This window comes from Nothobranchius furzeri, chromosome 11 (genome assembly GCF_043380555.1).
Source record: "Nothobranchius furzeri strain GRZ-AD chromosome 11, NfurGRZ-RIMD1, whole genome shotgun sequence".
Taxonomy (NCBI): domain Eukaryota; kingdom Metazoa; phylum Chordata; class Actinopteri; order Cyprinodontiformes; family Nothobranchiidae; genus Nothobranchius; species Nothobranchius furzeri.
In genome coordinates this window covers 1,557,693-1,582,086 of record NC_091751.1, presented here as the reverse complement: position 1 = coordinate 1,582,086, position 24,394 = coordinate 1,557,693, and the positions used below count along the sequence as shown (strand labels likewise).

At 44.2% G+C, this 24,394-nt stretch overlaps 1 protein-coding gene across 3 annotated transcripts in view; it reads right to left on the bottom strand.

Moving 5' to 3' along the window:
- Nucleotides 1-7,313: 7,313 nt before the first annotated feature.
- Nucleotides 7,314-24,394, bottom strand: part of parp10 (poly(ADP-ribose) polymerase family member 10) — a 66,072-nt gene continuing 48,991 nt past the window's right edge. For all 3 annotated transcript variants that reach the window (XM_070556167.1, XM_070556169.1, XM_070556168.1), the window contains 5 exons: nucleotides 19,610-19,712; nucleotides 18,542-19,540; nucleotides 8,235-8,368; nucleotides 7,955-8,129; nucleotides 7,314-7,756 (listed from right to left, as the gene is read on the bottom strand). In XM_070556167.1, the coding sequence (XP_070412268.1) occupies nucleotides 7,458-7,756; nucleotides 7,955-8,129; nucleotides 8,235-8,368; nucleotides 18,542-19,540; nucleotides 19,610-19,712 (1,710 nt within the window). In that variant the 3' untranslated portion in view covers nucleotides 7,314-7,457. The remainder of the gene's footprint in view (nucleotides 7,757-7,954; nucleotides 8,130-8,234; nucleotides 8,369-18,541; nucleotides 19,541-19,609; nucleotides 19,713-24,394) is intronic.

Genomic DNA, 24,394 nt, shown 5'->3' with positions numbered 1-24,394 from the left:
ATCTGGTTTACCGTGGCAACATTATTAGCAAATCGCATCGAAAAACAACTATAGGAAGTGTGTCGTTACTGTTTTAAGCAATCTGGTTTACCGTGGCGACATTATTAGCAAAACGGATCGAAAAATGGCCAATTTGCGTCATTATCCCACAATACCTTGCGGGCTCAAAACAGTACTGCCCACATATCTCAAAATTAGTCTGAAAATAGCTAAGATCGTGCCTTAACTATCAATAAATATCGTCAGGCTGTACCCCCATCTAAATTTCAGACCCTTGGCTACATGTATATAGACATATTTTTTTACCTGCTCCAAACACAACTAAGGCCTAGTCCACACGTAGCCGTTTAAAAAAAAAAACGAATATCCGCCCCTCCAAAAATGTGCATCCACACCACCTCGTTTTAAAAAGAAACTCTGTCCACACGTACCCGGATAAATACATTGTTAAGGACATGCCAGACCTGTAGGCGGCAGTACTTCCCCCGTTCTTAACTACGTCCTTCGTCTGTGGTCTTCCGCAAGGAGCAGTAATTCCACTTGCAAAAACAAACAAGCAGAAAGCGCTTGGACGATTGATAAAGCGAGCGCAGCTCTGAGGGCATCCATGCTGTCGGCTAGTGTAAACACAGGTCGCACACGTGATGTCAGCATTTTTTTGTCATGGAAAGTGACGTTGCGGACCTTAAAACTCCGGTTTTGTCTGTCCACACGCAGACACCCAAAACGGAGAAAACGCAGATCTTCACTTTGGCCGGAGTTTTTAAAAAGATCCATTTTCGTGTGAAAAAACTCCGTTTGTGTGGATGACAGGCCAAAACGTAGAAAAATATCTACGTTTTGGCAGATCCCCGGCTACGTGTGGACAGGGCCTAAAACTACCAAACGAGTGATCGGAGATCCCTTTTCATGCACCACCTCTTTAAAAGTGTTTAAGCCACATTTCTGTCTCTAACGCTGCTAAAAATCTAATTGTGCATAAATTATATCTCACGTATTTTAAAACCATGACTCTATTGATTCTAGCTACGTATCTTACACCTACAGTGGGGCAAAAAAGTATTTAGTCAGCCAGCGATTGTGCAAGTTCTCCCACTTAAAATGATGACAGAGGTCAGTAATTTACATCATAGGTACACTTCAACTGTGACCCCGGCTTTCCACAGCAGCCGTCAGCAGCACGTTACTGCAGCAGCACGTCATAGCTGCTGATAGGAACCGCTGTGGTCAACAGAACCTTTTCCACCGGAGCCGTCAGCAGCGCGAGTCGGCCGCGTCTCAGGAGCAGCATGTCGCGGCCTTTACGCGCCGGTTCTATTTTCTACGCGCAACGCCTCTGAAACGTGTCAAGTTCGACATTTTTGGGGAAGGAAAGACAGGAAATCGGACGCGGAAATGGAGAGAAGCTACAGAGATTTTCAGAATAAAGAACGTACTGCCTTCCGGTTGCTTTACTTTTAAAAAGGTTACTAACTGTGCGGCCCCGTGAGAAGTTATCACCTAGCTAGCGGTCTCCTTTGTTTTTCAGGTCCGTATTGGCGATTATAAAATGGGCAGAACATAAAACACAAACCTTTTGGAGCCATGTTATAGTTTTCTCCTGCTTGTTGTTGTGTTTACTGACGAAGTCACTCGTGTGACTTCATGCTCTGTCGGTGACAGCTGCTCCCCTGCTGCTTCGCGTCTCGTGGGAATGGCCAAGCAGCAGCTTACGCGAGCAAGACGTGCTGCTGCAGTAACGTGCTGCTGACGGCTCCCGTGGAAAGCCGGGGTGAGAGACAGAATGTGAAAATAAATCCATGAATTCACATGGCAGGATTTTTAAAGAATTTATTTGTAAATTAGGGTGGAAAATAAGTATTTGGTCAATAACAAAAATTCAACTCAATACTTTGCAACATAACCTTTGTTGGCAATAACAGAGGTCAAACGATTACTATAGGACTTTACCAGGTTTGCACACACAGTAGCTGGTATTTTGACCCATTCCTCCATGCAGATCTTCTCGAGAGCAGTGATGTTTTGGGGCTGTCGCCGAGCAACACGGACTTTCAACTCCCTCCACAGATTTTCTATGGGGTTGAGGTCTGGAGACTGGCTAGGCCACTCCAGGACTTTCAAATGCTTCTTACGGAGCCACTCCTTTGTTGCCCGGGCGGTGTGTTTGGGATCATTGTCGTGTTGGAAGACCCAGCCACGTTTCATCTTCAAAGCTCTCACTGATGGAAGGAGGTTTTGGCTCAGAATCTCACGATACATGGCCCCATTCATTCTGTCCTTAACACGGATCAGTCGTCCTGTCCCCTTAGCAGAAAAACAGCCCCAAAGCATGATGTTCCCACCCCCATGCTTCACAGTAGGTATGGTGTTCTTGGGATGCAACTCAGTATTCTTCTTCCTCCAAACACGACGAGTTGAGGTTATACCAAAAAGTTCTACTTTGGTTTCATCTGACCACATGACATTCTCCCAATCCTCTGCTGTATCATCCATGTGCTCTCTGGCAAACTTCAGACGGGCCTGGACATGCACTGGCTTCAGCAGCGGAACACGTCTGGCACTGCAGGATTTGATTCCCTGCCGTTGTAGTGTGTTACTGATGGTGACCTTTGTTACTGTGGTCCCAGCTCTCTGCAGGTCATTCACCAGGTCCCCCCGTGTGGTTCTGGGATTCTTCCTCACCGTTCTCATGATCATTTTGACCCCACGGGATGAGATCTTGCGTGGAGCCCCAGATCGAGGGAGATTGTCAGTGGTCTTGTACGTCTTCCATTTACTGATAATTGCTCCCACAGTTGATTTTTTTCACACCAAGCTGCTTGCCTATTGTAGATTCACTCTTCCCAGTCTGGTGCAGGTCTACAATTCTTTTCCTGGTGTCCTTCGAAAGCTCTTTGGTCTTGGCCATAGTGGAGTTTGGAGTCTGACTGTTTGAGGCTGTGGACAGGTGTCTTTTATACAGATAATGAGTTCAAACAGGTGCCATTAATACAGGTTACGAGTGGAGGACAGAAAAGCTTCTTAAAGAAGATGTTACAGGTCTGTGAGAGCCAGAGATTTTCCTTGTTTGAAGTGACCAAATACTTATTTTCCACCCTGATTTACAAATAAATTCTTTAAAAATCCTGCCATGTGAATTCATGGATTTTTTTTCACATTCTGTCTCTCACAGTTGAAGTGTACCTATGATGTAAATTACTGACCTCTGTCATCATTTTAAGTGGGAGAACTTGCACAATCGGTGGCTGACTAAATACTTTTTTGCCCCACTGTAAGTTTCACAGAGGTGAAAGCCAGAGAGCAACACAGTGTTGACAAAGACGGCTAAAATGTTGGACAACCAAAACTATTCAGTGGAATATCTTTACCTGTTACAGACAGAGCCACTGTGCCACTTGAGGCCTCGCCTGAAGTGTCTGTATATAAAACTCCGTAATTTTTTTTGTTTTTCACTTCATCAAACTAAAACTTCATACAGTTAATGTCAAGATGTTCGACTATGAAGTCATCATGATCTAAATCTACTGCTGCCTTTTTCCAAAGAGGTATTCATCCTGAAATCTAATATTTCAGGTAGCAAAGAAAGAAAAAATCTAGTTTTTTTTTTTACAATTTTCCATGTCCATTTACACTTCAGCAGTAACACATATACCGAAATTTACACATTTCAATAAATCCCACAAGATTTCTCTTTAAAATGAGACCAAATGTAACCAAATAGACCATGTAGTTACAGAAATACACTCATTAAACTGTGGGCATTTCATTTTCTAAATGTTTTCCCACAAAAAGGCCTAGAGCTCTAATAAACGGAAACATTTTGATCCCTTAGAGCAGTGGTTCCCAAACTTATTTAGCTGCGCACCCCCTTCTATGTCCCGACCATGTCGACGCCCCCCCACCCCCCGCCCCCACATCGGGGCATGGCTCTATATATATATATATATATATATATATATATATATATATATATATATATCAGATGTCAAGCTAAACAGACAGGGTTAAAAAAATTCCCCATCACTTTCATTTTTTAAATAGTAATTAATAAACATTCGATACCATTACAATTTCCTTTGATTTCATTTTAAATAAATATTTAGAGTGCCCAGGTAGCACATCAACAATGCAATTTAACGGTTTTCTTAAAGTAGGAATGTTTAACCTGTGCGGCCAGAGCGCTCTCCTTCCTTCTGCTCTGCGCAAACCTGATCACCTACTTGTGTGTAATCAAATGTCTATAGGGGACCAGATGTAGCCATGATGTTCACTTTTACCTCAGACCGACTTATTGCTGTTTTATGGTGTGGCTGAATCTGTGATCCGCTGCCACGCGGACCGGAAAAACAAATGCTGCAGTAACATGAGTTGTGGTCAGGTTCATGAGGAGTCACTGGCTGGAGCGGATCCGACTCATCCCAGAAGCTAATATCTTAATTTGACCTTGAATGAAAAATAACCTCTTAAAAGTTTTTATCGTGGTGGAGGCAGCGTTCATTTCTGCCTTCAGTCTGACGGCGCGCCGGAGTTAAAGCAGCGTGTGCGCTTATTGAATCTGTGTGCGTGTGTGTGTGCGCACGCGCGCGCGGCACAGCCGCTACAGTCACCGCGTCTCGCGCTATTTAAACCAATGTTGTAAAATGACTTCTGCCCAGCCCAGATGTGCGCACTTGTGCACCCGTGAGCCGTGGTTCAGCCAGAACAAGTCTGATCTGTGACAGACGCACTCTGAACTTCAGATCTTCAGCGCGCAGTTAATAGCCTGAATGGGAATCATTTCTTGATTTATTTAGTTACATCCACAATGATCTGTGTGTGAGGTTTACAACGTCAGAACACCTGCATGAGACAGGTGTTAATTACAATCTGCCAGAATGACTCACCACCTTCAGATTCCTCCAACACCGTTAAAAATGATCAAATACGGAACATATCGGCGTGCGCAGGCCAGAGTGCTGAAGCTCGGCGCATTGTTATTATGAAGCTAGGGCGCATGCGGAGGACACGCGCGCGCGCGCAAAAATATACTTGTTTTCAATTACATTTGTTGTGCCCACTTACTTTTTCTTTGGCCCACCCACAAATGAGTTTCTACGCTAATGGTGACATGTGACCATAGACTGTACATAAACTTCAGCATATGACAGACTTCTCTGAGCTCCGCAGCCATTACACTTTTCACCTCGCGCACCCCCAGGGGTGCGCGCACACTTTGGGAATCCCTGCGAGACGGTCATAAAACGTCTCCTGCTTTTTAGTGACCAGTAACCAATAATTACTTTAGTCTCCTTTATGTCTTCTTTGCTCTTTTTGTTGGAATCTTTTCAGAGTCCGCTGTTGAACAGAAGGAATTACCTCCCTGGATCTGAGAGACAGGTGTCTGTGATTCAGTCCCAGACAGAGACGGGTGTGTTCTCTTACGCTTCTGGTTGCAGAGCTCCTAGTTGACATGACAGAACGTTTACTGTTGTTCATGCTGTCCTGTTTAGCTACTAATGCAGCTGGATGTTTACTAGTTTCAGTCAAATCTGCCTGAACCTGCAGGAGATCCGGTTGGTGGTTCAGCTCTTCCGTTAGCCGAGACTCCAGCCTGACCTCTCCAGTGGTGGAGCTCTGTGTTTCCTGTCGCTCGACAGTCAAGCTAAATTTGCTGCTGATTAGGATCAGGTGTGTTGAAGCAGATAAAATGGGATCCAGCAAGTTTAGAGTTTATCTGCTGGGAGCTCTGAGCTCTAGGACCGCGGTGCCTAGCTCTGCAGCTACTTTAAAGTTCAAGAGCAAGTCACCCCCTACAAGAAACTTACTTCACTCCCTCTTCATGGTTGAGAAATGCAACAAATGCTGTTGCCTAGCAAACCGAGAGGGCGGAGACGCTAACAAATACACACACAAAATCACAACGGCATTGTGACATCATAAAAACCAGTTTACATCACAGCATACCTCTTAGCCAATAGCTGTGGCAGATTTAAATTCAAATACAGTGCAGTTTTTACCTGACGACGGCGCAACACTGACAATTTCAGGCAGAATATTTACATTTTAACTAAGATGCACTGAAGTACCAAATTATTGACCACACGTGTCTGCAGCACAATTAGACACATTTATATAGTTTATCAGCAAAAAAAAGTTGATTTGGGGGTGACTTGCTCTTTAACTGCTATTTACCATTCAGAGCTGGTTCTGCTGGGTCGGCTCTGGTGGTTTCAGACAACTCACAAGCTCAAAACGATAGGGCTCAGGTCCGCTTGTCTCCTCCAAATAGCCTTAATCCATTTCCTCGCTTTCCTCTAGGTAAGGAGGGGGAGACAAGTCCTCCCCTTCAAATGTCTGCTCAGTCAAAAGAGCTAGCATAGCCCCTTTAGCCATCCGTCTTCATCACTGCTGCAGTTCCGCCCTCTTGGTCTGCCAGGCAATGCCTTCTCTTGGTGCATTTTTCAAAATTGAAATGTATTTTTAAGCATTTCTAATATAAATTAACCTGCATAATCACTTTTTTAAAAGTCCAATAAAAATACATATCAAATTTCTATATATATATATATATATATATATATATATATATAGTGCGTAGCCACTGTCTTGCGCCAGCGGGCTGGTCATTTAAAAAAAATGTCTTCAGTAATTTTCTACAAAATTCCGAAAAACATTTTAGAGGAAAAAAAACTTCTCACCTCTTTCTTAAAATTTTAATTTTTGTTTTTCTTGCATCATAACACCAAAGATTCTGCAAAACTTCATAAAAATATAATGCTTGAAATCTGATATTAAGAAAAAGTTAATTATTTACAAAGTAGAGTGTAGAGTTCAATAGTAATTCATTCACGTAACATTGCTGTAGTCTGTGATTATACAAATTAGTTTGAAATGAAATAGTTTATTAAAAAAACAGTTCTTCAAAGTGCAATAAAAAAATTGTAAAGAAAATTTGGTTGCATTTAGACAAAAAAAACAATCCTCAACATGTTCTTTCTCCACCCCCCCAAAAAAAAAGAACCCTCTATTTTCTTTAGAGTTGCATCAGACTTTAGAAATGAGCTTGATTTTCGTTTTGATTTGATTGTGAATGTTAACACGAACTAATCTGGTCGTTGCTGTTTAGTCGTGTTTGTTAACAGAACTAAATGTGGCAAATGGTGCTGTGAAACGTCCAAATCATCTCTTCTATTCATATATAGACAAAAAAGAAAAGTAAGGTTAATTACTCGTGTTTGCCACTGGTCACAAGTAGTATTTATATATATATACACACACACATACATGTATAATAATTTGAATTGTTCACACTGAAGTCAAATCACATTTTTAAATTGCTTTAAGAATTTTTATTATTATACTTGACAAACCATGGATCAGAGTGCACTGATACAGAACCCTTTAATGAGCAAATGCATGATCATTAAATCATGATCAACTTTAATATAGAGTCCTTTATTCCCCTAAAAAACAACCTTTCAATGGTGGATTCTCTGACATGTGATGAGATATTCTGGAAAAGCTTGTGTGTCGTTGAAAATGACAAACATAGTTGGCTTAGTAATGTCATCGGTCACGCTGTCGTATCTGAGGGGAATGTCACCAGTCTCCTTTAGAGGTGCCGTCTTCATCGAATGGCAGCCTTTAGTGAAGTCTCCTGTTAGAACCTTCGACACAAAAATAAACTTGTATCCATCGACATTTGGGGGAGAGTACTGGTCCTGGACCGACAGGGCAGAATTGACAGCAAAGTACACTCCCTGACCGTAGACAGTGGCTGGGCAGGGTGAAAAAAAAAATCTAAAATTAGAAGCTGATGCTCAAGTCAACAGAAAACGTTAAAGGTGCAACATGTAAGAATGACATTCTGTGGTCAAATTTGGTTACAGCAGGATATTTTTCTAAGCCAAAAGCGACTTTCACTAGAATTTTACATATTGCTCCTCTAAACACATAAAGATGAGTTTAAACGTACCGTTTTTTCCACAGAAGCTTCTGTTGAACCCATGAACACAAATTTCTTTCACACTAGTGTCATTTGTGCCATGATACAGAGTCCGTTCAGCTACCGGGTGGGTGGACTGTTGCAGCACACTCGCCTTCTTCAGCTTGTACTGATTGTACAGCAGACGGTTCATAAGCTTTTCCACCTGGGAAGAAACGTCATAACGTTACGGTACAGAGACACACACACACACACACATAAAAATGAATCATATATTCCTGGTTTTACCATCATATATTCCTGGTTTTACCTGAATTATTCGTATTTTGCTGTGATATTCCTGTATAGTGCCATAGAAATTCTTCACCACATCCTGGAATTCTTCGGATTCTTCGTTGACTTTACTTGCTTCAGGCAAGTTTGCCAGCAGAGAGTATTCCTCCTCTGTTAAGAAAAGCTTTAGTTAGGATCAGTTATTAGATCAATGAAATTATCAACATGGATATGGAGCCCCACAAATGACAAATAAGGCCAGCAAGTCAAAACCTGAACATTTAAACATTAAATCTCACCTAGTCCTGACTTTTTGGACTATAAATCATGTCACGAAGAGATCAGTGTCCATTCCCAAACCCTTTATAAGCCAACATGCGAGTAACAACCACCTAAAAAAAGCAAGTAACCTGAAAGAAGAGTGCTGAGGGTACAGGAAAAAACAGTGACCCTGACTACCCACAAGGAAGAGAAATTTCTGTCCGAATGAAAAATTGATCATGAGAGGATTGTGGGAATCAGCAATACTGCTGCTGCAGAGGTGAACCTTAACTAAAGGGACACCATGTACAGTTTCATGCTATAGGGGCACTAGCTGTACATCTTGGATCTCAGCTGCTTTAAGAGGTATTCAAGAAAACTCAATAATGGATAAACAAACAGCAAAGTAACTATATGACTATTGTTGGGTAGATAACACGGAAGGGGAGGACTGTAAGGTGTTGATTCCGGTTTGCAGCTGCCACTCCCCGGAGTGTCGGCCAGAACACTACTCTAGGCCCGGATGGCGATTCAGGATGAAGACACCGAAGACACCGAGGATGATTTAAACGCTTGTATTGCCTCCACACAGTCAAAGGTAACAGGCTTATCGGAGGAGCAGGTGTTACATACAATTTTAGGTACAGGTGTGTGTGTGTGGTCTGTTGCTCAGTGACGCACACGTCTCACGAAATGACCACTTCTCTGCTGGTAAGCGGGAGCGAACACACTCAAATAGATCTCACCCACGTATCCACCTGTCCAAAAACCTCTCCCATCCAAAGTGGTGGGGTGACCTCTACAGGTCACTCTAAGCAACTACAGGTGAACGACTGAACAGAATAGAAAGGAGAACTCACAACTAAGGTGCCTTTTGTACAGCCGCCCCCAAATGTATGAAGTACATTTGCTCACAACAAAAGGTAACTTCTCTAATAAAGTCACTGTGATTGTCCTTTGTCTTCGTCCAGGAGGGCAGGCAATACCACCAGCCTCGCCACAGGTCGGGTGAAGGTCCTGTCTCCCACCTTGACGTCAGCAGACCTGATGTGCCCATCGGGACTGGGGTGGACCTTGGAGATGCGACCCAGAAGCCAGGAAGTGCGGGGTAGCTGAGGATCTATGATCATCACCACCGAACCTTCGGTGACGTCCGCGGGGGATGACTGCCATTTCGGGCGAAGCTGTAGGCTCGGAAGGTACAGTCGGATGAATCGAGACCAGAAGTGGTCAGCCAGCACCTGAGAGTGTTTCCATCTGCGGCGACTCAGGAGCTCTTCTTTATGGTAAACGACTTGAGGAAGCGCCCCATCAGGCCGCCCCATCATAAACAGTTGGGGGTCACTGGATCAGGATCACTGACGGGACATAACCTAGTGGTTTGGAGTTTAAGATGCCCTCCACCTCCACAAGGACCGTACGGAGGACTTCCTCTTGTAGGGGTTGAGATCCTATTGTAGTGTAGAGTAGAGCCCCGTCTTGACAGATCTAATCTCCCGCTCCCACACTCCCCCAAAATGAGGAGCCGCTGGTGGATTGAAGTGGAAGATCTTCTGCAGGTCAGCGGTCATGGCCGTGAAAGCTACTTGGAGTTCCCTTTCTCCTCCACAGAAATTGGTTCCCTGGTCTGAGTACAACTCAGCTGGGGTCCCTCTCCTGGCAACGAACCAACGAAGTGCCATTAGGAAGGCATCTGTGTCGACGGAGGTCAGGACATCAAGGTGGACCGCTCTGATAGTAAGGCACTTAAAAATGATGCCCCACCTTTTCTCCACACGGCGCCCGATTTTGACCTCAAAGGGTCCATAACAGTCCATACCTGTCGAATAAAAGGCAGGTTTGTAAAGGCGAAGGCGCGCCACTGGCAGGTCAGCCATCTTGGGAACCGCTGGTCGGGCTTTCCATCTGCGACACTCAAGACAGGTCCTCTGGAAAAGTCTAACCGCTTCCCTGCCTCTCAGGATCCAATGACTGCGCCAAATCTCCGTGAAAACTCTCTCTGGCCCTGGATGATGCAGACGACTGTCGACATCCTGAATGAGCAAGCTGGTGACCGGATGTGTCGGATCTAAAACTAATTGGTGCGAGTTGGTAAACGCAAGATCTTCAGAGCGGCGGAGACGTCCCCCTACACGGATAATCTCATCTTCACGGTCAAACTCAGGGGACAGTGCGAGGAGACGACTACTGCGACGGACAGACTTCCCCTGCTTAAGAAGCCGATACTCCTCAGGAAAGCTCTCCCTTTGAGCTTCTCTCAAAATGTGCTTCTCCGCTTGAATATAGTCCTGAGCTGATGAAGTTCACCCGCCTCCGGCCGCCCCATGCAATTGCGTAATAACCGCCTCCAGCAGCTCCGCCCAGGTGTCATATCTGCTGAAGTTTGAGGTGGCGGGGTCAAAGGTGGTAGAAACTCCACAAAAGTTCTCTTTGCGGAGCTCAGGTGAGCCTGGTGGCTCAGCCAGGGTGCCGCTCGGCTCTGGAGGCCACTGTTCAGGACTTAGGAGCAGGAAAGGAGGCCCTTGACTCCATCTGTTGGGTCTGGCCAGTACCAAAAGGGTCTTCCCATGGGTTATATCATCCGCGGGGTTCTGGGCTGAATCCACATAGCGCCAGGTGCGCGCTTGAGTTACTTCCTGGGTCTCAGCCACGCGGGTGCCAACGAAGACCTTGACGTGGCATGACTCGGACCTCAACCAGGTGAGTACAGTGGTGGAGTCAGACCACAGCACTATTCTCTCCATGTCCAGGGTGAGCTCATTTCTAAGGAGACGGGAGAGGTGCGCTCCAGAGAGGGCACCACACAGTTCGAGTCTGGGTATGGAGAGAATGCATTTAGGGGCAACACAGGAGCGGGCTATCAGGAAGGCCAGATGGGAGCTGCCATCACCCGTCACTGTTCTCATATAGGCCACTGCACCATAAGCCTGTTCCGACGCATCACAGAAGATGTGAATCTCTCTCTCACTGACTGACTCTGTGATGTGCTTTGGAAGATAAGGGCGAGGAAGCAGGACTTGTACAAGGAACGACAACTCCTCTTCCCAGGTTTCCCACTGCTGTAGCAGTTCTGGCGGAAGCTGCGGGTCATCCCAGCCTCTCTGTTGATCCCAAAGGCGCCTCACCAGCATCTTGGCTCGGGTAGTGTACGGTAGGATGAAGCCAAGTGGGTCGTACTGGCTTGCGAGAACCTTATAAATGTTCCACATAGTGGGGGCGCCATAACTGACTTTGCGGTGCTTGTACCCCAAAGTGTCCGTGGGGAAGTGCCAGCTAAGGCCCAGAGTTGGCTCGGAGGTGTCTGATTTGTCTTGAGTGAGCCAAGGTCCTGCACTTGTGGATCTGAGGTCTTCAGGTAGGTGGCCAATGGTGCTGGGTTCATTACTGGCCCACTGGCGAAGGACAAATCCAGCAGAAGACAGGAGGGTTCTTAGCCAGTCCACTAGGTCCCGAGCTTCTTCAGGGGTTGGTACACTCTGAAGGAGGTTATTAAAATAGAAACACTGTCCCACAGAGTGACGTATTGGATCATCTCTGTCAGTGTGATCTCTGACGTGGCGCTGCAGAGCGAAGGTTGCACAGCATGGGCTGCAGGTTGTACCGAAGGGGAGGACCTGCCATTCATAGATAGCCACAGGTGCCTCAGGGTGCAGATCCCACCACACAAACCGCAGAAGGGAACGGTCTACGGGAAGGAGGCGAATCTGGTGGAACATACCCTTTATGTCACCACTAATGGCTACGGCATGCTCACGAAAGCGAAGGAGGACACCAAAGAGTGAGGCGCTCAGGGTCGGCCCAGGTAGAAGATGGTCGTTGAGGGCTTGGCCTTGGGACTGGAACGAACAGTTGAACACAAGGTGATCTTTGCCATTGTGACTAACAAGGTGGTTAGGGATGTACCATGACTCATCTGCTGGAGCAACCTCAGAGGGGGCCACCTTAACCACCGAACCGGCCTGGACCAACTTCTCTATTTCCGCGCCGTAGATCTTAGCCAGCTCTGGATCTTTCTGGAGCCTTCTCTCCACACTCCTCAAACCGGGAACGACTATGTTAGGGCTAGCTTTAAGGTGTGGCATGTTCTGGCGGCGAAGTAGGGGGGTGGCATAGCAGTGGGTGCCCTCAACATCCACACGAACTGTCTTCTGCTCCAGCAGGTTAACTACATAGTGATCTTCTCTTGACCGAGCAACCACTTTGCCTTCTGGTACTGGGACGACATCTACCTGCCATAACTTCTTCACATGTTTGAGTAACTCACTCATCTGAGGAGGGATGGCGGTTATGAATAGGCACTGTTGTGGCAGCGAAAAGGAACCGATAAGGCTGGAGGGGCCCTGTAGTGTCCACCCTAACCTGGTGCGCATAGCAGCGGGACCACCCGGTGGACCGAGACGAACAGCTTCAGTTGGAGTGATGAGCTGTGGGTGGTCACTGCCAATGAGAAGGAGGGGTTTGACCTTCTTAAAGGCCTGGAGAGGCAGGCCTCTGAGGTGTCTGTACTTCCGCTGCAAGGACTCCACAGGATAGCTGCGCTCGGCTAGGTCGATACGGGTAGCGGTGAAGGCGTTGCGGACCTTGTACCTCAACTTAGGTTTGCCACCCACGGAGATCTCGAATGAGACACACGAGCCATGCAGAGTTTGCACATCTTGTCTGAGTGCGCAATGGAAGGGTCTCTCGAATGCCTTGAAGGTCAAGGATCTGGGCAGCGGTGGGCAGCAGCATAGACCTCTCTGAACAGGGTTTCCCTTACATAGGCGTAGCCGTGGCGGGCCGCCATGGCTGAAATCCCACCGCCACGCCTACAACAGGGGTGGACATTAACTTCAAAACCAACCGGCCAGCCGGGCCGGTAACTCTGAATATTTACCGGCCCCGCCAAGAATCTACCGGCCCCGCTGGTCAGCTGCCAAAACGAGTCAAAATAACAACTGAACCGTTTTAAATGTAATAACCTTTATTTTGTACACATTCACAAACATAATAACGTATTCAAGTTTGAATTTGTTTGTTCCCTCAACAAAACTCGATTTTGTCGTCACATACTTCCAGCATACAACGCAGTACATCACCAACTCCGCTTTGCTGTATTCGAGCCATTGGCTGTGTTCGAGATGAGCCAGTTCTGCGCAGATTAGATCACCGGTGATCGGCGAGCAGTGCATGCCGGTTAGATTTGTGTCCGACTTGACCCCGACTTGCTCTGACGTCATGCATACGTAGGCAACGATAACCTCGTGAGATCAAGGCGGCCGCAGATTTTGGAGCAAGGTGCTGCAGTTGCTCTCCACCGGCTGCAAAACCTAGAGGATGATGGGAAACGCCTGGCTCTCACCTGATCTAAGATCTGATTGGTTCATATTCTGATCCAAACATCCGGTGGTAGAACATGAAATGTTAGTTGTTCACATGTATTCTGTAAATCATGTTATGTTGATGATGACAACTATATAGGCCATGAAATGTGTTTTGTTTTCTTTTGTCACGTTTCCTATGAGCACACTGAAGCTACAGCTGATAACCTTTACTTATTATTACAGTCATGTCTCCATATAGAATATATGATATCCACAAGCTCGTGAGGATGTGTTTCAGCTGCTAACAGGCACCAGAATTAAAACTGAACAAGTGTGAATGCTAACGCGATATCTTCAGCCACCGTCACCCTGAGCTACACATGTAGGGAAATCTGTCCGACTTAAACGCCGACTTTAAGCCACTCCCCCTGCTGCGTCCGTCTGCTCTCGTCTGTTTTCCAGGCGAGGCGCTGCTCAACTCGAACACGGCCATTCTCTGTGCCTCCCGTCTTCTTTAAACCGCCAAGAATCATTCCACCTACGCACACACTTCTCTGCTTCATACCGTTTCGAACTGTCCGCTTCTCCTCACCAGTTTTAAAGCGTTTTGCCGGAGATTTCATCAAGAAATCCCATCCCAGTGACGGCGCCATCTTCCTACGTGCTTGTGTGTTTCTAGCGTGGTTCCACTTCGTTTTTAATAGTGAACTTATAGTTCACGTGACTATAACTAGAATTGTGCAGTACGTGCACGAATCGTACAAGTGCAGTACGTGGCTAGATGCGCGCAGGTTCACGCGCGCGAAACGAAAACGGCAGCTTCCTACAGGGAGCGGCCATGATGTAGGTGAAAGCCGGTGTGCAAATGACAAACAAGGCTTGGGCGCCACCCGGGCGGTAAATTGTCAAGTATTTACCGCCCGACGAGAAAATTTAGCGGCATTGGCGCTCGGGTGCTTTAACGGTCCACGCCTGTGTACTATAAAAGATGTGGTCGGTGGAAATTTTTGTTTCAAGATTTCATAAATCATGCATTTAACAGAGCTCAGCTGCTCAGATGTCATTTCAGACCTCTGACACGTCTCATCGCCATTCAAAAACTGCTGCACGTGTTGGACAAATTCAAAAAGTGTGAGCAGCAGAAGGCTTTAATGATCATCTGTGCGAATTTTTATGTGCCTATCATGAATTGTCTAGAAGCTATGACGAGAACATTTTAGCTGTCTGAAGCCGATCGGAAGAGAAAATCTCTGTTCCTTTAACATGGATGTTAACAGAACTTCTAAGGCTCTAACTGTGAGCCCACATGGAAAAAGCGTTTTCCTGGTCATTGTCCTGGTTATATTTCTAATGTCATATTATGTGTGGATATAGCAAATTCAAATGAACCTACAGTATATTGGGTCGAACCTCGAGTGAGCAGAGGCGGAGAAGCAGACGGCGTCAGTGCCGCTCCGTGGGCCCGTCCGTCCGGCGGGAGCAGAGCCAGCGTATTATGAAAAGGTGAATTATAATGTCAAAGATTAGACATGAAAATATTAGAAAGTGACTGAGGTTATATTGTGTTTGTTTGACGGATAATTTTATTTCGTAAAAAGGGGCAGAAATCATAAGATTTTTTCTTCTATCTGCTCCTTTTCATTCAAATGTTTTTATTTTTCAGTATGTTAATGTATGTTGTATTTGTTTGTTTATTTTATACATTTTTAATAAAATAAAAGATAAAAAAAACTAATAAAAAACATGGGTTTCAATGAGACAGAATCAGCGTCTCTCCTTTTAAGGCTTGTAGAGAAAGAAATGTAACAAGGACAAAATGAAACCCATTCTGAAAAGCTGACATAAATTCCTACTTTTTGAGATATAATTTGTTTCGGTACTCCAAACGGTCAGGGTGATGGAAAGAGTTGTTTCCAGAAAATGTGAAGATCAAAAGTTAGTGTGGAATTTTCAGTTTAGAGTGGAAAAAACATTTTTTAAATTTTGAATATTGTCAAAGAAATGAACCGTACGGCCACAATGTTTGGAGTACGTTCATGATTTATAGCTCAAAATGAAGGTATATCAGTTAGCTGCAAGCCAGCGTGCGGCTCATTTCAATCGGATTTACAGTTTTCTCAGGACAATGCCAGAAACGGAGCAAAGGAAGGTCACTGCTCCCATCTCTGCCCATTATAATTTTTGTGATTTTTTTCAGAAAATCTCAAGCCGTACCTCAACTTCAACCTGTGATTTTAGAAAAACTGTAATAGATATTAAAAAGATTTTTTTAACCAGTAATAGCTGAAAGTCTTGTGCATTTGTTGAAATTTGAATGAAGTCTCTAGGTTAAAGTTAAACTATAAGAGTTCAAAAAAGTGATAGGATTTAGCTGAAAATTGAGCAATCCCATTCATTTCAATGGGACCAAAAATCACAGAAAAAGCTGAATATCTCAGAAAGTATAAAATATTTTAATACCAAAAGTCACTGCCGGCATAAGCTGAATGAGCTGAACGTTTTGATACCAAAATTGTGTAAATAGTTGAAGAATTGTGGAAGTAATTAAATGCCAAAAAACGTACGGAAGCAGAATAATAAACTAACTATAAAGAGAAACAGGATCACCATAGATTGAATGTTTTACAGCATTCAAACAATTAAATAAAAAATAAGGAACATTCTGGAACTGTTTCTTCCTTTTCTTTATTATTATTTTTAATGTATCGAAAGTATCGGATCGGGACTCTGTATCGGCAGATTCTCAAAATTAAATGACTTGGACTCTGACTCGAGGGCAAAAAAAACCCTGATTGGGACATCCCTATTTGTGAACGTCTCATCCATCCATCAAACTGCCCTCTGAGCATCTCCCCTGCATGTGGTCGAACCGTGTATGTATTCTTGGCTCTGAGCAGCTGAACAGGAAGTGAAGCCAGAGCCGGGCATGTTTGCAAATTTCATGCTGTTTTTTTACACTTTCTGTGAACGCAGCCCGTCCTTTGTCAACTAGCAGAGCCGTTTCTGTGTTTGTTGCCTTAGCAGCACACACGTGTGTGTGAGTGTGTGTGTGTTGGGTGGTTGGTGAGCCAGCAGAGAGGGAAGTGGTAGGAGGTCCGAGGCGGGTTCTGGAACTTTTGACCTGTTGTCAGTGGGATGTTAAACCACTAAAAGCTAACAACGGCCTTGTTTTTCACTAAAAGCCCCCACACTATATTAGCTAGCATGCAGCAAATGTTATATGGTTACGTAAGTGTGTTACGTTAAAAAATGATGGCAGAAAAGGTGCCAACAGTTGGTTCGACCTTTAAATTGTGTATATTGTAAAAGTAGCTTGCTTGAAAAGCAGAAGGAACATCTATTCCATCTTAAAAAGGTCTGTTGTCGGTTGGAGCACTCCTCAGTCTCCTTAACTAACAAGGTCTAAAAACTTTTCTAAAGCTACATGTTTTTGGTATTCTCTAGTGAGTTCAACTAAAGCAATCCGATATAAGACAGGTGGTCTTGAAAATAAAGATTACATCTTGAGAATAGGAGCAGGCCTGCTTTAATAACTACTTGACATTTCCAAGGATCACTTTGCCTGCAGCTAAGTTCTGTTGAGTTAAATGCCCGACTCCTCCGTTGACCTTTTACGAGTTTGTCACTTTCGAGCAGTGTTGGGAATGTTACTTTAAAAAAAAGTAATTAGTTATAGTTACTGGCTACTTTGTCAAAAAAAGTAACTAATTTACTTACTAAAAGTAACTAATTACCAAGAAAAATAAATATTTTGTTACTTTTTTCATTAAGGAGTGCAAGAAAAATGCGTCCCCCTCCTAATTAATCTTACGGTATTTAATTTACTATAAGTTACTACAATACTGAAATATAAATGACTAATGACTGGAACATAATAAAATGTATGTCCAAATGTTTTTTATAAAACTGAATAATGGGTATTTAACAGTAGGAACTACAAACAGGCACATTACACTAATCTAGACTATTCAAATGTCAGTGTGCTATTTAACAAGAACCCGATCAGCTAAAATTTAAAATTGCAAATAGAATCACAAGGTTCCTGAGCCTTTAAATGGTCTCTCAGTCTAGTTAAAGTACTGAAATAAATGTAATTTTGTACAGTATTCTAATTTTTCCAGCTTCACATAATTGTGTTTTAGCAGCATTTCTGTTGCTGGTAATCTAGTCATGGTTGAATAAATAAATAAAAATCCTTTAAAATGACACTAGAAGAGGCACAAATCTGATGGAGGACTTACATTTACTAACTTGGGTCAGACCCAAACACAGAAGAGCTGAAGCTGGGTGGTAAACACACACAGGTAGTTCTAATAACACCTGAGCTCCATGACGTCTGAGACTGATGCATCAGTGTTACAGCGGGACTAAAGACATGATCAGAAACAGGTTACAGCTGGATGATCTAGGAAGGTAGAAGATCAGGACGTCTGAGCGGTGAACAGGTGAGCGGACCTTCAGGACGTCCCGCTGTCACACCAAGAAGAGCATGGCTGCAGGTTCCCACCTGCAGCAGTGAATCTGAGGGCCTGCAGCCGTAGACTATTCATCACGTCTTCCTCGTTTTTCACTGGCCGTGATGCTCTTGGATGAAAACATCTGCCTCTCTAGCTCCCAATCAGCTGATGACAGCTTCTACACACCACGCTGCTGAATTAGTAACGCACACATTTTCTTATCGGTAACGGAAACGGCATTATGATGAAAGAGGACAGCGTTATTCCCATGACTGCTTTCAAGGCTCCACAGACATAAAAAATAACCACAAATATCCACTTACCGGGTACATCCTGGGTCACATCCCCTATTTCAAGCAACTTCCTGGAGATTTTCACCGACTTCCCAGAAGCTACGTTATATTCTCGCATCTTCTCAAAGTTGATAACGTGGGGTTGACTCTCAAGCAAGATGTCAGTATTTTTAAGCTTCATCCTCCAGGCGTTCTCAATAAATACCGTCACATCTGCAGAATAGGGAGTCATGCCCGAGGAGGCTGGGCCATGTCGTACCCACCGAACAGTCTTCAGGATTTCCTTGTTGGGCACAGAGTTGGAAATCTTCTCCAGCAGCAGCTTCACGTCGAACAGTGCTTGGGTCACATAGTCTTTAAAGCCAGAGACAGCGATAATAGTCCCCTGAATCTGAATGTCCACTGCATGCTTCCGTTTGATCAAGTCCAAACATTTCATGTGGTAGTCCGACATGTGCCTTACGCTCCTATGCTCCAGTTTCTCCTCCACCTGTCTTTGGCTCACCTTCTTACCAAAAGCAATGTCCACCCGAATCAGGTCACTATTATAACCTGCATAAACATCTAACTGGAGGATGTTGGCTGCTTTTATTGCGTCCTCTAAGGAAATACTAAAATTTCCCTTCTTATGATGGTCTAGATTGGGGATCTCAGTCCAACTGGAGGAGTGTTCCTCTTGGATCAGTTTCTTAGACAACTCCAAGGCTTTTTGAAGCTGTTCCTCTTCATCCTTCAGAGACCATCGGCTTGACTCCATAGAATATTGAATAGCCAAAGACAATTGGGCCTCTTCTTCCAGGTTGTCATTGAGATCCACAATTCCATCAGACAAAAAGAGCGAGACGCATGTAGCGTTCTGATCGGCTGAGAGCTGAGACGATTCAGTAAAGGCAGAATCTGGGTCTTTCAGGTCTTGTGAATCCTCAGCTGTGTACAGATCTACATCATTTATGTCATCCAGCTCATCTGGAGAGGGTGCTGCGACCTCATTCATGGTCGAGACAATCCTCTTAGCCTCTCCTAAGAGACCTGCGAGGGAGTAAAACTGTTAAGGATTGTAGAAAGTACACATGAATGGGTGATGGAGGAAGCTACTACCTCTGTTTGAAGCTCCATCATAAGCCCCCTGCTTTAAATCATCTTCAGACACTTTTTGGAAGTTTTTCTGGGACACCATCTTCCATGCAGTTTCAAAGATATCCTGGAACATCAAGAACAAGAACAATGTCAAAGTAACTGTTTTAGTCCCCAGAAAACCTGAACTACATCACATTTTCATTATGCAGGCAAGCCATCCTATAAATGTAAATATATAGTCTGGCCATGAGCGGTTCGCCCTTTTTACAAGACACACCGTGCCGACATATCAGCGTAATATGTGTGCTGCATCAGTGTGCCTAATAAACACGCCCTGCCGGCATGGCAAGGCGCGGATTTTGCGGCCTTCGTTCCTCATTGCTTGGTAGTAATATTGGGGTAATTGTTTGACCACTTCTCATTTTAAACACTTTTTTACACATACAAAAATTATTTAGGCTTTTAGTCATTTTTGTGAGAAAGTTTTTTTTGTTGCCAAACCAAGTGACGTCAGCTGAGGGAGTCCCGTTAGCTTAATCCAGAGAAAAATATGGATTCTAATGCCGACTCTGACACAGAGGAAACATTAAATGTTTATAATTCTACTTCTGATGGACCACAACCATAAAGTTCTGAGTTTGCTGCTCGCCCCAGAGAGCAGAGACAAGCCTGAGGGAGAAACCATCGGCCATAGCAGAGAGATTGTGCTGCGATGTGAGGAGAAGCAACGGGAGGAGCAGCAGGTGCCTTGTGAGTTAAGGATGCTAGCTTAAACTCGTGTGCTAACGTCACAATATTGTACAGATTACTATCATTAATAGTTAATCAGGATGTTTGACCAAATTGGCCCATGCATTGTAGATTTTATTAATTTATCCCTACAATCTGGCTCTGGACCATCTGTCTTCAAACATGCAGTTATTGAACCCATCCTTAAAAAAACAAGTTTGAACTCATCTCAGCCTAAAAATTACAGACCCATTTCTAAATTATCCTTTATCTCTAAAATATTGGAAAAGCTTGTGGCAGATCAGCTGATGACTTTTCTGGAACTACACAACAGTTATGATAAATTCCAGTCTGGTTTTCAGAAAAAGCGTTCAACAGGTACAGCTTTGCTTAAGGTTTCCAGTGACATCATGATGGCTGCAGACAACGGGGAATTCACAGTGTTAGTATTGTTAGATCTATCAGCAGCTTTTGACACTGTTGATCACAGCACCTTAATTAACAAACTTGGTGACTCGGTGGGGATCTCTGGAACTGGTCTAGACTGGTTTAGATCGTACCTTTCTAACAAAGTTCCAGTGTCTGTATGAACCAAATCATGTCAGATTCTACTGATCAGGGGTCTCATTTATCAAACATGGCGTAGAATCCTTACTAAAGCCGTACTTAAGCTCAGCAAAAAAAAAGTACTTATGCCAAGTAGGTTTGTGACCTATCAAACATGGAGGACGCACAGCAGCACGCAATCTCCGCTTCATAAATCGTAGACTAACGAGAATGTTTTGCAGCTGCATTTTAGTCACATCCCGCCCTCACCACGCCCACTTACTGCCATAAATGGTCAATGCAAAGTGCCTTGTGGATCTCATGCATATACATAAGCCGGCTTGTTGCAGCGCTTCGATCACGACAGCAGATCAAGGAAGCGCTATTTCACAAGCAGAAGTTGAGGTACCTGTGGGTGAGGTGGAGAAATTAAAAGGAAGTGCTTTTGAAAAACAAATAAGAGAAAATCCACGGAGTGGCACAGCGTTGCTGAAGCCGTCAATGTTGTGAATTCTTCAGAGAGATCTGTGGCGGATATAAAAAAAAAAGGTCCAATCGGGATTCGATCCCCAGACTCCCGGGTGAACGTCACGCACGCTAACCAGTCACCCAAACGGAGATCTCCCTTGACCAACTAGCCAGGGTGCATGATTAATCAGGTCACAGTGACAGGACACACCCTGTCACAGACGCATGACGTTCTGTCTCAATCTGTCCCCCTGCTGATATTCTGCATTCCGTATTCTGCGCTTCAGGCTGTGTGTGAGTGTGCGCGCATGTGTGTATGTGCGTGTGTGTACAAGTGTGCGTGCATGTGTGTACGTGCGTGTGGGGGGTCTTGTTCTGTGTGACAACGAAGCAGTACAAGTGATAATGCTGCAGGATTTCATAATTGTATCTTCTCAGCAGCAGCACTGCAGGTGCTCTCCATGTCCAACATGTGCGTAAGCCAGGTCCTTAGTCAACTTAACGCTTCTACTGCGGTTGTGTCAGCGCAGACAGAAAACGGCTTCCATACTTTGAACTACCATAACTCTTCAACTGTTTACGCAATCAACGTAATTCCAACGGATTCTGAAAGCTGAGCTTCGACGCTTTCCAGTGGTATACAACGTATACGCAGGGACTTGCGTAACATTACGCAAGTCCCTGCCCAAGAACCAGGAAATGATCACACTTCCTCGAGGAGCGGAGGAATTGTTTTCGACGCATACAGTGGGGCAAAAAAGTATTTAGTCAGCCACCGATTGTGCAAGTTCTCCCACTTAAAATGATGACAGAGGTCAGTAATTTACATCATAGGTACACTTCAACTGTGAGAGACAGAATGTGAAAAAAATGCATGAATTCACATGGCAGGATTTTTAAAGAATTTATTTGTAAATCAGGGTGGAAAATAAGTATTTGGTCACTTCAAACAAGGAAAATCTCTGGCTCTCACAGACCTGTAACGTCTTCTTTAAGAAGCTTTTCTGTCCTCCACTCGTTACCTGTATTAATGGCACCTGTTTGAACTCATTATCTGTATAAAAGACACCTGTCCACAGCCTCAAACAGTCAGACTCCAAACTCCACTATGGCCAAGACCAAAGAGCTTTCGAAGGACACCAGGAAAAGAATTGTAGACCTGCACCAGACTGGGAAGAGTGAATCTAAAATAGGCAAGCACCTTGGTGTGAAAAAATCAACTGTGGGAGCAATTATCAGTAAATGGAAGACATACAAGACCACTGATAATCTCCCTCGATCTGGGGCTCCACGCAAGATCTCATCCCGTGGGGTCAAAATGATCATGAGAATGGTAAGTAAGAATCCCAGAACCACACGGGGGGACCTGGTGAATGACCTGCAGAGAGCTGGGACCACAGTAACAAAGATCACCATCAGTAACACACTACAACGGCAGGGAATCAAATCCTGCGGTGCCAGACGTGTTCCGCTGCTGAAGCCAGTGCATGTCCAGGCCCGTCTGAAGTTTGCCAGAGAGCACATGGATGATACAGCAGAGGATTGGGAGAATGTCAGAATGTGGTCAGATGAAACCAAAGTAGAACTTTTTGGTAAAAACTCAACTTGTCGTGCTTGGAGGAAGAAGAATACTGAGTTGCATCCCAAGAACACCATATCTACTGTGAAGCATGGGGGTGGGAACATCATGCTTTGGGGCTGTTTTTCTGCTAAGGGGACAGGACGACTGATCCGTGTTAAGGACAGAATGAATGGGGCCATGCATCGTGAGATTCTGAGCCAAAACCTCCTTCCATCAGTGAGAGCTTTGAAGATGAAACGTGGCTGGGTCTTCCAACACGACAATGATCCCAAACACACCGCCCGGGCAACAAAGGAGTGGCTCCGTAAGAAGCATTTGAAAGTCCTGGAGTGGCCTAGCCGGTCTCCAGACCTCAACCCCATAGACAATCTGTGGAGGGAGTTGAAAGTCCGTGTTGCTCGGCGACAGCCCCAAAACATCACTGCTCTCGAGAAGATCTGCATGGAGGAATGGGCCAAAATACCAGCTACTGTGTGTGCAAACCTGGTAAAGACCTATAGTAATCGTTTGACCTCTGTTATTGCCAACAAAGGTTATGTTACAAAGTACTGAGTTGAATTTTTGTTATTGACCAAATACTTATTTTCCGCCCTGATATACAAATAAATTCTTTAAAAATCCTGCCATGTGAATTCATGGATTTTTTTCACATTCTGTCTCTCACAGTTGAAGTGTACCTATGATGAAAATTACAGACCTCTGTCATCATTTTAAGTGGGAGAACTTGCACAATCGGTGGCTGACTAAATACTTTTTTGCCCCACTGTATTTTCAACTTCTGTCCCTTCTACTGATATAAATAATAAAAGTTTTTGGTAAATATATTTGTTTGTATATAGTAATTTTAGGATATACTGAGTCATTTTTAACATTGTTTTGCCGTGTTTGTTTTCGTTTTACCAACCGTAGTTCATTTTTTTTCAGCTGCGTTTTTCACGGAGGCTTTTTATTATTTTGTTAGATTTGTTTTTCTAAATAATGAAAGAAATCAGGAAATCTTCTAGAAGAGGAAATTTCCCTCAAGATTTGTTGATGAGGAGCAAGATGTGCCCACATTGTTTTTCTATCACAAATGCAGTAAGTTTCTCTGCACTAAATATTTTCCACTAAGCACGTTCGTTTTTGTTGTCCAGTATTTCTGCTAACACTATTACTATACTATTATACTACTACTGCTACTTCCAGGAAAACAAAACCTCCATGTACATCTGTGGTTGAGGATTCAGGTGTGAGTGAAGATGATTTCCCATCACAGCTGAGGTAAGTTTATCTGAAGTTCAAATATATTTCTAGCTTTAGTTCTGTATTTTATTTTTTCAGTTTTCATTTTCTAGTATTTACTGCTTGAATAAATGTTATATAATTTGATATATTTTTAATTTTAGAGATTCTTCTGATGAAGAGTCATCCACCATCACCAGCAACAGGCAATGTCAGAGACAGGATCTTGCTGGAGATGCTCCACATCTTCTGGATTCCTG